The sequence below is a fragment of the Drosophila kikkawai genome, chromosome 3L, assembly GCF_030179895.1.
Source record: "Drosophila kikkawai strain 14028-0561.14 chromosome 3L, DkikHiC1v2, whole genome shotgun sequence".
NCBI lineage: Eukaryota > Metazoa > Arthropoda > Insecta > Diptera > Drosophilidae > Drosophila > Drosophila kikkawai.
In genome coordinates, this window is record NC_091730.1 from 3,704,571 (window position 1) to 3,717,188 (window position 12,618).

The 12,618-nt window shown below is 38.2% G+C and overlaps 3 protein-coding genes across 4 annotated transcripts in view; 2 read left to right on the forward strand and 1 right to left on the reverse strand.

Annotated features, from left to right (window-relative positions):
• Positions 1 to 11,379, forward strand: part of Ccn (cellular communication network factor protein Ccn) — a 64,240-nt gene extending 52,861 nt beyond the window's left edge. For both annotated transcript variants that reach the window (XM_017162916.3, XM_017162917.3), the window contains exon 10: positions 9,742 to 11,379. In XM_017162916.3, the coding sequence (XP_017018405.1) occupies positions 9,742 to 10,110 (369 nt within the window). In that variant the 3' untranslated portion in view covers positions 10,111 to 11,379. The remainder of the gene's footprint in view (positions 1 to 9,741) is intronic.
• LOC108071951 (spermine oxidase) lies at positions 1,743 to 3,810 on the forward strand. Its single transcript, XM_017162918.3, has one exon. The coding sequence runs from the start codon at positions 2,186 to 2,188 to the stop codon at positions 3,644 to 3,646; it is 1,461 nt and encodes a 486-aa protein (XP_017018407.1). The 5' UTR covers positions 1,743 to 2,185; the 3' UTR covers positions 3,647 to 3,810.
• On the reverse strand, positions 7,368 to 8,916 carry LOC108071952 (spermine oxidase). The gene is given in 1 exon segment (XM_017162919.2): positions 7,368 to 8,916. A coding segment is annotated over 1 exon segment (1,437 nt). The 5' UTR covers positions 8,879 to 8,916; the 3' UTR covers positions 7,368 to 7,441.
• Positions 11,380 to 12,618: the final 1,239 nt, after the last annotated feature.

The window sequence follows — 12,618 nt, forward strand, 5'->3', positions numbered from 1 at the left end:
CCCCTTCCCCCTTGCCTTGTAGCAGATGCACGAAAATTGCTTTCACTTGTCATTTTAATCGCATCTTTTGTTGTTGTAAATGTGCTGGGAAGGTAAGGATACCCCTTAAGGGGTGAAAGTTGTGGGTATGATGGGTTTTTCAGGAAGAAGACCCTACAGTTTGTTCCCAGAAAATTTTTAAAGTTGTAAAAGTGAAATAATTTTAAATGGTACCAAAAAGTTTGTCACCTTACTTTTATTTAGAAGTATTTATTTATTATACATTTTTATCCCTAAAATTGTCTAAACCTAAGTAACACCTAGCTTTCATTTCTACCTTTCAATTTCCTACAACTCTGGCTAGTCTCCCTCTATGCACAAATGTGTTTTTTTGTTTTCCGAAAAAAAAAGAAAGAAAAAAATTATTGCTGCATTTATTTTCTCAGTTTTTTTTACAAGGTTTTTTTTGTGCGAATAAATGGCGAATGGGTGGAGGCGGAGCTTTCGCTGTTAGGTTCGGCTGCTGCGCCCATCTGTCTGTTGTGTTTTTCCCATTATTTTGGCGAATTCATCTTGAATGCCTCTGCCTTCGCTGTGCAATTGCAATGATTGGATTTTTATGAATACATTCATCAAAGGAGCGTTGGCTGTGCCACTGCGCCATCGGCAAACCGAATGAAAACATTTTGTACTCGGTTTATGTGTGTGTCTGTGTGTGGGGCCCAAAGTGATACCTTTTGTTTTGTTCTGTGTCCTTTATCAGGACTCTGAATGGTTTCGCCAAATGGAGTTTGCTACAATGACAGTCGAATGCCAAAAAGTTTTCCACTCTTGTAACTGAAATTTGATGGCCTAAATGGGCCTAAGCGATCGAGCTGTTCAAGTATTGTCAAAGTTATAGGATTGTTTATATTATTCTTACAAAAAAAGATTATATACCTTTGGAGTTTGTCAAAAAATACATAAAATATTTAATCATAATTTTTATACAAGAATTTTTTTGACAAATCAAAGCTTAAAATTAACATAATTAAGCCAAAAAATCATCAAATTCAATTCGGAAAGCTTTTCTGTGCTAGTTTTTTCTAGGTTAACAAATCTGCATACTAAACTTTGAATTTTAAGAAATTCAAATTTTTGGTCATTTTTGAGAATTTTAATGATGTAACCCCTTATGAAATTTTTGAAAAAATGGTTTAATTAAAAAAATTTTTTTTTTCTTTGGGACATGGCTAGATCGACTCAGCTGTTAATGCTGATCAAGAATATATATGATTTATAGGGTCGGAAATGACTTTTTAAATACGTAACCAGCTTCTAATAAAAAATAATATCCTAAAAGGATATAAATAGGCCATTCTTATAAATCTATGCAAATTATAAATTTAAAAATTTTTTGAATACATTTTCTGAATTATTTAAGCATATGTTTAATTATGATAAAAAAAAGTTAAATAAATATAAATTAATTTTTATAAATTGATCAATTCATTTTTAAAAATTATTAAATTAATTTTAATGAATTAATAAATGAATTCTAATATATTAATTTTAATAAATTTAAAAATTAATGTTTAAAAATTATTAAATAAATTTTAATAAACTTATAAATTAATATTAATAAACTAATTAAATTGTAATAAATTAATTTTAATCGCATTCACTTAGTTGGATTTATGCTAAATTAAAATACAAATTCAAGAGCTCTAAGTTTCTTATACCGTATGTCAAGAGAGAAATGTCAGCTACAGAAATATCGTAATAAGAGAAAGTTCCCCTCTCTTTTCTTTAATAGTTTTACGGCTTGCCTTTGCTCTCTCTCTCTCTCTCTCTCTCTCTCTCTCCTATGGACTGTTTCTCTTTACGGTCTAATAAAAATTACTGATAATGAAGTGAGCACCGCTTTATTCTCTGCTTAAATGCATTGACATAATACCTAGAAAAGTAAATATAATACAAAATTGGCAAGGCAACAATGTGCTTATCAGAAAGTTGGATCTTATCGGGTTAAACCATAAACATAGAAGGACAGAGCAAGAAACTACTACAAAGAAATATTATAAAGAGCGAAAAATTAAAGACTGCCTCGACTGTGAGTAAGAGAAACCCAAATTAGTTGACTCTCAAACGTTGATGGTGAAAGACGGCGGGCGGTCTGTCCATTTTAAAATAAATTAAATATTTTAAGCAAATAATTAAAATTAACATGAGTGCCACATCTCTACGCCTGCTTAGTAAAACCAAACAAAACGCTCGGATTGTGATAATTGGAGCAGGATCAGCTGGCATTGCAGCTGGCACGCGACTCCTGGAACAGGGCTTCAAGAATGTACTGCTCCTGGAGGCCGAGGATCGCATTGGTGGCCGTATCCACACCATACCCTTCGGCGACAATGTCGTCGATTTGGGCGGCCAATGGTGTCACGGCGAGAAGGGTAACGTGGTCTACGAAACCGTCAAGGATTTGGATCTCCTAGAGGCCACAGAAGATCACTACGAGACCTTTAAGTGCGTGCGTTCCAACAAGGAAGTGCTGCCCGACCATATAGCGGATCAGCTGAAGGATATAGCTTTCAAGTCCATACCGGACAGGCAAACGGAGCTCCTGGACTTTACGGGCACTCTGGGTGATTATTGTAACCAGAAATTCTGGAAGGAACTGGCCAAGCTGCCGCCCATTGATCTCACCATTGCCAAGGAGTTTCTGGAAATCTTTCACAAATTCGAGGCCTCCGTAGAGGCGGCGGATCACCTGTACGAGGTCTCCGCGAAAGGTCACCTGGATTACTGGCTGTGCGAGGGTGAACTTTTGCTCAACTGGCGGGACAAGGGCTACAAGAGTTTCCTGCGATTGCTCATGAAGGCTAGAGAGGATCATCCCGAGGATCTGGGTGTCCTCAAGGGACGTGTGCTGCTCAACAGAAGAGTTTCCCAGATTAATTGGTTGGCAGAAGATGAGGTAATCATCAGCTGCTGCAATGGGCAGGTCATCACGGCAGATCATGTCATCTGCACCGTCTCCCTGGGAGTTCTCAAGGAGCAGCATAAGCAGCTCTTTATGCCAGGTCTTCCCTTGGCCAAAGTGCGAGCGATAGAAGGACTCAAACTCGGCACCGTGGACAAGTTTTTTCTGGAGTTTGAACATCCACCGCTGCCCAGTGACTGGCCAGCCTTCAACTGTCTCTGGCTGAGGGAGGATCTGGATGAACTCCGCGCCTCCGAACTCTTTTGGCTGGAGAGTGTCTTTGGCTTCTATCCCGTGTCCAAGCAGCCAAGGATCCTGCAGGGCTGGATAATCGGACCGCATGCCCGGCACATGGAAACGCTCACGGAGGAGAAAGTGCTGGAGGGTTTGCTCTGGCTCTTCCGCAAGTTCCTGCCCTTCGAGATGCCGCATCCCAAGCGGATGCTGAGGACTCAATGGCATGCGAATCAAAACTTCCGGGGCAGCTACACCTTCCGGTCCACGTACACGGACGAGCTGCGAACGGGAGCGTGGGACTTGGAGGCCCCACTGCTGGATGTGGGCGGCAGGCCGAGACTCCAGTTCGCGGGCGAGTCTTCCCACAAGCACTATTATTCCACAGTTCACGGTGCCGTGGAGACGGGTTTCCGCGAGGCCAATAGACTGAATACCTACTACAGGTCGCGGACAGCACAGCTGTGAGAAGGGAAGTGGGGTTGGGTCATCCCCAGGAGGAGTTATCCTTGAGTGAATCCCTAAAATCGAGCAAAGAAGCTGGAGAACCTATGATTTATTTTGCTTAAGATGAGATTTTACAATCACTTACAACTTGGACAGGTATTAAAGTAAAAATGGATTGAAAAAAACTGTGTAGTATTTATTGAAAGCTAACTTATACATTTCTTGAATAGCTCAAATATAAATATTACAGATATATTTTATACAAATTTGTTTGTATAATAAATTGTAAATATAGAAAATTATAAACAATAACTCAAGCATTAAGAGGCTGTGTTATTTATAAATAATAAAGAAATATGTATAATAATTGTAAAGCCTTTTCTTAATTAATAAATTTCTTTATAAAATTATGTCTAATTTTTTCGCATAAGCATAGTTGTTATTGTTACCCTTACAGGATATTATAATTTCAGTCAGATGCTTCAAATGCAGGCAAGGAATCATTTCCGACCCTATAAATCATATATATTCTTCATCAGCATTAACAGCTGAGTCGATCTAGCTATGTTCAAAACAAAACAAATTTTCAAAAATTTTTGGGATTTTTTGAAAATTTGATAAGGGGTTACATCATGAAAAATCTCAAAAATTGCCTAAAATTTTAATGATTTAAAATTTAAAATTTAGTATGCAGAATTGTTAACCTAAAAAAAACTAACATAAAAAATCTTATCGAATTGAATTTGAAGCCTTTTGTGCTTAGTTATGCTGTTTTTAAGCTTTGATTTCTCCAAAAAATAATCATATAAATTACAGAAAAATATTGATACAATTCTGCCTTTACAAATTACAAAATAAGTCTTTCCGAAGTTAGCTTTCCTTAGTTAGTTGACTTTAGTTACATATCTTATCAGCGGACAGTTCTTGGGGGTTCTTAAACCCACCATCTATGGCTTTAAGATTCCTGGAATAAAATCTATAATCTAATCAATAGGTCTACAATTTTTTACAATCCTTCGTAGTGTATATTAATGTCTAAGATTAGATAAAAGCAGTAGATCGTGGGATATAATTATAAAACTGCCAAAAAAAAATTACATAACTTAATGCCTAAAATAAACCTTTCTTAAAAATGTTATATATTTTTGCTATGTATTTTGCTGATACCCTACCCTTTAACCCCTCAACACCAATTTCTAAATCGTAAAATAAACATTAAATTCGACTGGCAATGAAAATCATCCACCAACAAGTTCGTTTCTATTTTATAGCCAATTTTAATGTCTCTACCCAGACACAACATATCAGTTTCCACATTTATTCTTTGTTTATCTGTAAAGCAACTGAGCAGCAGTAAAGCCTCCAATGTAACCATAGATAGATCTTTAAATTTCAAGCCCTAGCAGTTGCTATAAAAAAATAGTATATATAGAAGACTAAGCCAAATAAAAGCCAAACATGTTGACCAACTCATTTACAACGAGCCGGGCAAACAACATTGTAATTGCGCCTGTTTTTCGGGGCAACATTTTCGGCAAACACACTCGAAATTCGGAAAAAAGGGGCTGGCCTATGGGGTGAGGGGGCGTGGTCAGTGACGGCTCACACATGCAAAAGTTTGCAGATTACGTGCGGAATAGATATATACGTAGAGTCAGAAATCAGTTTAGCACATTGCGACTATCTCTGGTGCTGGGGAAAAACGCAGGCCAGGCCAAAGGCCAACCAGACCAAGGATGGTCACAAAAACCACAGCGGGACAACAGGATGGAGGAGCAGCAGGAGCAGGAGCACTAGGAACACTGGCCATGTGATTCCCCTGCAAAATGCTGTGTCTCATCCAACAATTGCCGGGGCGGCGGCTTCACAGAGCAGCACTTTGCCTGGCCATGTTGAAAATTCAAATTTATGCCAAGCCGGGGCCAGAACATTCAAAATTTCCTTTGGCTCCGATGTGAGCTCCTGTTTTATCCTTCTGGTGCACTCTTATGCACTGTGAGAAGTGGTTTTAGAAGTCTGAATAATTTTTTGTTGATTGAAAACCATGTACAAATTTTAAAAGAATTGTTAAAGATTTTAAAAGGATCTACATTTAATTGTAAAGAGCCTTAACGTCCTTTTAAATTATATTGTATAATCTTATCTATATACAATCTCACTAGGTTTGTCCTGTAAATTCAGAAATTCAATATTTAAAATTATAAACTATAAAGATTATAATTCATCCCTTATATATATTTTTATACTGTATATTTTTATATATTTTTATATTGTTAATTTTTTTCTATAGTTTTATATTTATATTTTTCCCTCAGTGTTTGCTGTCTGCCTTTGTGTGTTTGCATTTGTTTGTTTGTTTGCATGTCGCCCTGGTGGTCGTAGTCGTATCTGCTTTTAGTTCATCTGCTCCTGGCTCATCCTTTTTGTCCTCAACCACACCAGCTAGCAATTACATATGCGACTTTGTCGCCCTTCCAGTCGAAGGCGGGCTTGGTCCCGACTACAAGTTGGTCACATCTGTTGTAGCTTTGCAGCTGAACGTGTCCACATACCAGTGTTCCTATATCCCTAACCCGATCTCCATACCAATCCCTTTACCAGTCCTCCAGCCAATCCTCCTAGCAATCCTCCTAGCAATCCCCCTACCAATCCTCCTAGCAATCCCTTGGTTAATGCGCTGCAGGAGCGACAGTCGTTAGACCCTTCATTGCCATCGGTGTCTAGCCAGCCGGATGTGTGGTTTTTGATAGCCCAATGCATTTGGGAAAAATGTGTTAAATAAAATAAAATAAATTTAATAGAGTAAATGTAAGATTTCTATATTTAAAAAATATATTTTTAAATTATTTAAAATATAAGTCAATATATAATATAAGCCCTAGTATAGAATTTCATTAAATTTTCCCCTCAGTGCAGCCATTCTCATCCACGTGCTCGTGTGACTCCTCGAGTGACAATGTTAAACAAGTCTCTGTTTGACCAAAGGACACACACATTTGCCTAGCCAATGTCCTGTCCTGTCCTGTCCTATTCTTGTCCTGTCCTATTCCTGTTCCTGTTCCTGTTCCGTCTTTGCCGGGACTTATGTTATGGTCCAGGTAATGGTTGTTATGACTGGCAAAGTATTTCTCTGTGTTTGCTGGTTGCACGGCATGGAAATCGTAGAGGGGGATCGGGGTTACTCTAACTGGATGCTGAGTGGCTGACAGTTGGAGTCGGCAATCCTGCTGACATGGCCCAGAGTGAAGGAGAAGCATTTGGCTTAATTGTACAACTAACTCACTGGCGCCGGGATTAAATGGGTTCAGTTAGGGGCTTCCTTTATGCAAAGGCACGCTGGCAGGCTTTGCCTTTTTGAGAGGATTAAATTCCGTGAAATTGTAGTTCTGTTACTCTCAGGTGTTTTATTTACTTGAAGGGATTACAGAATTGGGTGCTAAATTGGTTAGTTATGGAAAAGGCAACCAGTTTGTATTTGTTTAGAAAATGTAGACCTGGTTTATATAACATGGCGGTAATATTTGCATTTTTATATACCGATAAAATTTCTTTTTCAAATAAAAGACTTAGTTTTGTGGCCAGATTTTAGAAGATATATATTTAAAAATTTATAAAATATAACAAGAGAATATTAAAACAGATATTTAAGATTTAAAATAAGTTGTAACAAGTTTAAAAAAGTTGAGGATTTAAAAAATATAGCTGAGAATTTAAGACAGCATTTTAAATTAATTTTTTTATATATGTAAGGATTTTTATATATTTTTTAAATGCAATTTTTTTGCTCACTTTTCCAATAAGTTAAATTTTCAGGATTTAATTCTGAGCCTTGGCCTTGTAGAAATCCACAAGACGCTCTGCCTCTCGCCATCCTGACTCAGTGGCTCCATGGACCGTAGACCAATGATTCCCACTGGTGGCCTCACCGGCAAACTGCACTCTTGGTCTGCCATTTGTCACATCCACCAAAGGTGAAGCTAGATCCGTGCGTCCTGTCCGCAGATCATCGGCATAAGTGGGATAGAAACTATAGCTACCACGGAAGTTGGGATTAGAATGCCATTGCGTGCGGATGAAGTGCTTCGGCCGGGGCACATCGAAGGTGAAGAACTTTCGGAAAAGCCACAAGAGACCCTCCAGGACCTTCTCCTCTCCCAGAGTCTCCATATACCGGGCATGGGCACCAATAATCCAACCCTCCAGCAAAGTGGGCTGCCTGTCCACGCGATGGAAGCTACAGACGCTCTCCAGTCAGAAGAATTCCGAGCCACGCAGCTCCAGGAGATCAGCCTCCAGCCAGAGTATGGCCACATTATTCAAATTCTCCGGGAACGGATGCTTCTCAAACTCCATTATGAACTTGTTGACGGTGCCCAGCTTGAGTCCCTCAATGGCTCGCACTTTGGCCAAGGGAAGATCTGGAACAAATAGCTTCTCATGCTTCTCCTTGAGGACACCCAGGGAGACGGTGCAGATTACATGATCCGCTGTGACAATCTCTCCATTCCAGCAGCGTAGAGTCAACTCACCGTTGCCCTTCCAATTAATCTCGGCTATTCTCCTGTTGAGATGAACATGACCCTGGAGGCAGCCCTGATCCCCTGGCTGATCCTCTTTGGCCTCGAGCAGGAGACTCAGGAAATACCAGAATCCCTTTCGTCGCCAGCTGAGATTTTGATCGCCGTCGGCAAGGTGAAAGTTCCTATAGTTCCTGGGCGAGAGCTCGAACAGATGATCGCAGGCATCCGCGCTGCAGATGTGCTTCATCATGGCACTCAGCGCCTCCTTAGCTATGGTTCGATCTAGGTCCTTTCCCACCGTGTTCCAGTAGTGGTTGGTGAAGCTATCACCCACGGATCCTTCCCAATCCGCGTTCACCTCGAAGGCGTCCACGAATTCCTTGAGAGGGTTGGTCTGTTTCTCGTCCAGAATCTCCTTGTTGGAGCGCACAAAGTGTAGGGACTGATCGGCGGTTCTGTCTAGGACATCCAGGTCCTTAACTCTCTCGAAGACCACATTGCCCTGCTCGCCGTGACACCACTGGGCACCCAGATCGATGAAGCTATCAGCAAAGGGCACAGTTTTGATTCTGCCACCAATGCGATCCTCCGCTTCGTAAAGCTGGACATTGCGAAATCCTTGCTCTAGGAGTTTGGTGGCAGCAGCAATACCAGAGGGACCAGCGCCGATAATTACAATCCTGGCGGTCTCCTTGGTTTTCGAGAAAACATTTCCGAGTGCACAAGAAGTCATTGTTATGTTTTTTATGGAAGAGAACTAATAGCTCGTTTGCAGAAATGCAAATTGTGTTGAAAGTCAAAGAACTGCTGGCTTTTATAATGCAAATTTAGTGCCAAAGTAGTTCAAGGTTCTTTATGCTTAATATTATCTATTTTTGACCTTAATTTCTTGTTCCTGTTTAAGCAAAAAGCTAATATTTGTACTAAGCTGATATGAGCTCTCAATGACCTTGCAATTTTGCTTTTTTTTAATACTATAAAATTGCAAATTATTGTCTTGACTATCTACTTTTCCTTACAACAGAAATCAGCTTTGTTTATATTTTATTTTGCACTCGTTACATGATTTTTCAAGTGCATCTTGAGGTTTTTGTGGTACCCCAAACCTTATCTACTTGACAAGCAAACAAAAAAAAAAAAAAGAAAACACTTGACTAAATCGTTCGAGACAAATAATCTATAAACTATGGCGATAACTGGTTATCAATACAGTAGATATGCCTTAAAATGAACTAGAAAATAGTAGCTTTAAACTAAAAAATGCAAGAAATTAATTTTATATTTTATTATATTTTTTTAGCTACAAAAACTAGAACAAAGTTAATTGATATTCCTTTAAATAAATATTTTTCAGTGGTTACATGGTTTTATATATAAATATCGAACAAATTATTACGGGTTGGAAATATATTATTACTATTTTTTGTATTATTAAATATTATTCCCAGCAATGACCCTCTCAGCAAGCTCCAACTTTTAGTCTGAAAAACATTCCCTTAACCCAAGAATTTAATTACACATTCCCGAAAAATATTTCTATAGCTGATTTTATCTTAAATTTTCATATGGCTTTGCAATTTTCTTTTTGGCTTACAGCATTGCAACCAAAACAAGGCCAACAACAGCAGCAACAGCAACGCCAACGACAACATGTCTAACACAAATAAATATGGTTATTACAATTTCGAAAACACTCACCATGGCGGCCGGAACCACGAAATTAATGGCGAACCAAATGAGCCAAAAAACAACGAAGAGGAGGATGTGGCTGCGGCTGTGCCAGACAGCAAGAACAACATGAACAGCGACCGCAACGAGGTGGACAACTCGTCCTCGGAACAACAACCGGATATTATACCATATCCTTTGGGCGTGGGCGAGTCCAGTTGGAAGGCCGAAAAGCTTCGGGAGCAGCAGCGCTACCAGCAGGAGCAACATCAACACCGCTGGCAGCAACTCACATAGCGCAAAGGCACCAACAACATGGCCCAATAATACAATACACTGGCTCTGATCTGATCCAGAGAGGATATCTAGGAAGGCGTAGACTCTAAGATTTGTACAGCATAGCGATACTTAAGGTTCCCCTGGATGGTTAGGATTGTAAAGGAAAAATAAGCGTCGGTTTAGGATTTGAACATATCGAGGCAGTAAGTTTAGGTATGTGAACGATATAATAGGGTTAGGATTAAACCAAGGGCGTAAGGAACAAAAAAAAAAGAAGAAAAACTGCGAGTGGAACACAAGCCGAATATTACAAATATTTTTGCAAGCATCTATACACAAAAACGCGAAAAAAAAAATATATATATTGAGGTAAAAATAAAACGCTAATGAAGGAATTTTCAGAAAAACATTTGAATGAGAAATGCTGCCCAATAATAACGTATATATATATGGTAAAAATATAACTGGCCGATTAAATTAGAGCTTCGGAAATATAGTGGAAAGGGAATATAAGTTCTAGGTAGGTTTTTGGCTGAGTGAATAGGAATCTGTTTTTGGTTATTTCATCTTCAGGGTATTTTTAGTTTATGTTAAGTTCTTAAATTAATTTTTCCCTGAAGTTTATAAAGAAAAATTGTATTTTTTATTAATCATCTAGGATTTTTACCTGTAACATTTTTTTTTTAATCATAATTAACCTCTGAGAAATTATAAATATTTAAAGCTATAATGTAGAGTCATAACGGCCTTTGTAATTATATTTCTAGAGCTTAAATTATATTATTTAATTATATTTTAAATTTCTTTTATATTTTTCAAACCATTTTTGTGTTCCATACAGGCAAAACCCTCTAAGAATTTATACTCCCCTTGCATTATATTTTTTGATATTGGCTAGCTTAATTTTAAAAATAACTTAGATGTAAACCGGCTTAAAAAAACAATGCAAAAAAGCAAATGCTAAATGAATTCGTGTGCATTCAAGTTATAACTGTGCTATATACTCACTTGTATTCAGATCTACACGTACACATACGTATGGGACTCTGCTTGAGGACCTAAGCTAAGCTTGCTAAAGAATAATAATAATTTCGTTGAACCAAACCTTAAACCCAGACATATCCCCAAAGAAACAAATATCCCAAACGAGTTCTCTGATTTTAGGCCACGTAACGAGCGAAGCTTAGCCACCACCCATATCAATTGTATATCAATGTAAGACAACTCTTAGCTAGCGTCAGAGTTATATTCGTGTGAGCAGGCGAAGTTCAAGTAAATAAAATGCGAATATATAAGAGAAATCTACGAGTTGTTTGTTTAAAAAATTGTTAAAAGAATATTTACAAAACGGGGGGAATTTAAGGAAGTCTCTTAGTATTATGTGAAGGTAAGTAGGTGTATTTAATGGAGTCTTAATTAAAAAAATTGGTTTTACTTTAATCAAAAATAAAAATAAATAGAAAACAAATTAATAACTACAATTTATAATAAATAAATTTATAAATTTAGTAGTTTTTTATCTGGAATTTCATATTTATAATAACATATTTTCATTAGAACATTTTTTAAAGAAATTAAATGCGAATGACAGCTATTACCTTCCATGGCTGACCAACACCATTTCATCGGGAATTTGTTTGGGATTTCCGTGTGAGTGTGTTTGTGATTTACACAATTTATTTAGCCCGTGAAAATGTGTCACTCGGCGTCGCCGGATGTGTCAATAGGCCGCACATTTGTTAGCGCCTCTGTAACACTCATCCACTCCAGCACCCCACAAAATGGCGGCCAACGCATTTCCGTTTTAACACACTAAAAAGCCGCGAACCCACGTGAACTACACACTACGCACATATAGGACGCATATTCTGGGCGGCTTTTATTAGTAATTTATGGGCCACGTTGAATCCAGGATTCGCAAACGCGGCTCGTTCTTTGGTTCGGTTTGGTTTCGTTTGGTTTTTTATGCATCCGCGCGCGCCCTCAACACCACATTAAATGTGCACGACATCAAATTGATGAGGCTGCCAGGGTCTCTGGCCAAATGTAATGCTACAGAGGTGACGGATTAGCCATTTTCAGAGGGGCTTAAAGGGAGGAAATTCTTAAGGTTACTACTAATTTGTGGGCTTTCAAAATGTTTAAAAAATATTAGAAAAATCTTAAATACCTAAACTCTTATTCTTAAGCTTAGTTACCATTTAATTTGTACTTTTATGATTTATTTCTCACAGAAAATCTCTGGAAACTTGAAGTAAACATTAATTTCTTTTAAGAAGAATCTCTTAGCATATTCTTATACCCAATTTTCCAATATAGTATTTTTTTAGTTTGATTTCTGTTTAGTTTTCTTTGGCAACACTATCGTCCTCGCACATGTCCTGGCTCTTGGCCATGCCATCAATTTTATGGGCGCACATACATGTCAGCAGGGGCCAAAACCTGGCTGCATCCACTCGTGCTGGCCCCATAAAATTCCAGCCAGCTCATTACGGCTGGCAACGGAATCAAAATCGAACGAGTCCT

What these genes read in the sequence shown, in the direction of transcription:
- LOC108071951 (XM_017162918.3), top strand. Translation starts at nt 2,186, where the DNA reads ATGAGTGCCACATCTCTACGCCTGCTTAGTAAAACCAAACAAAACGCT.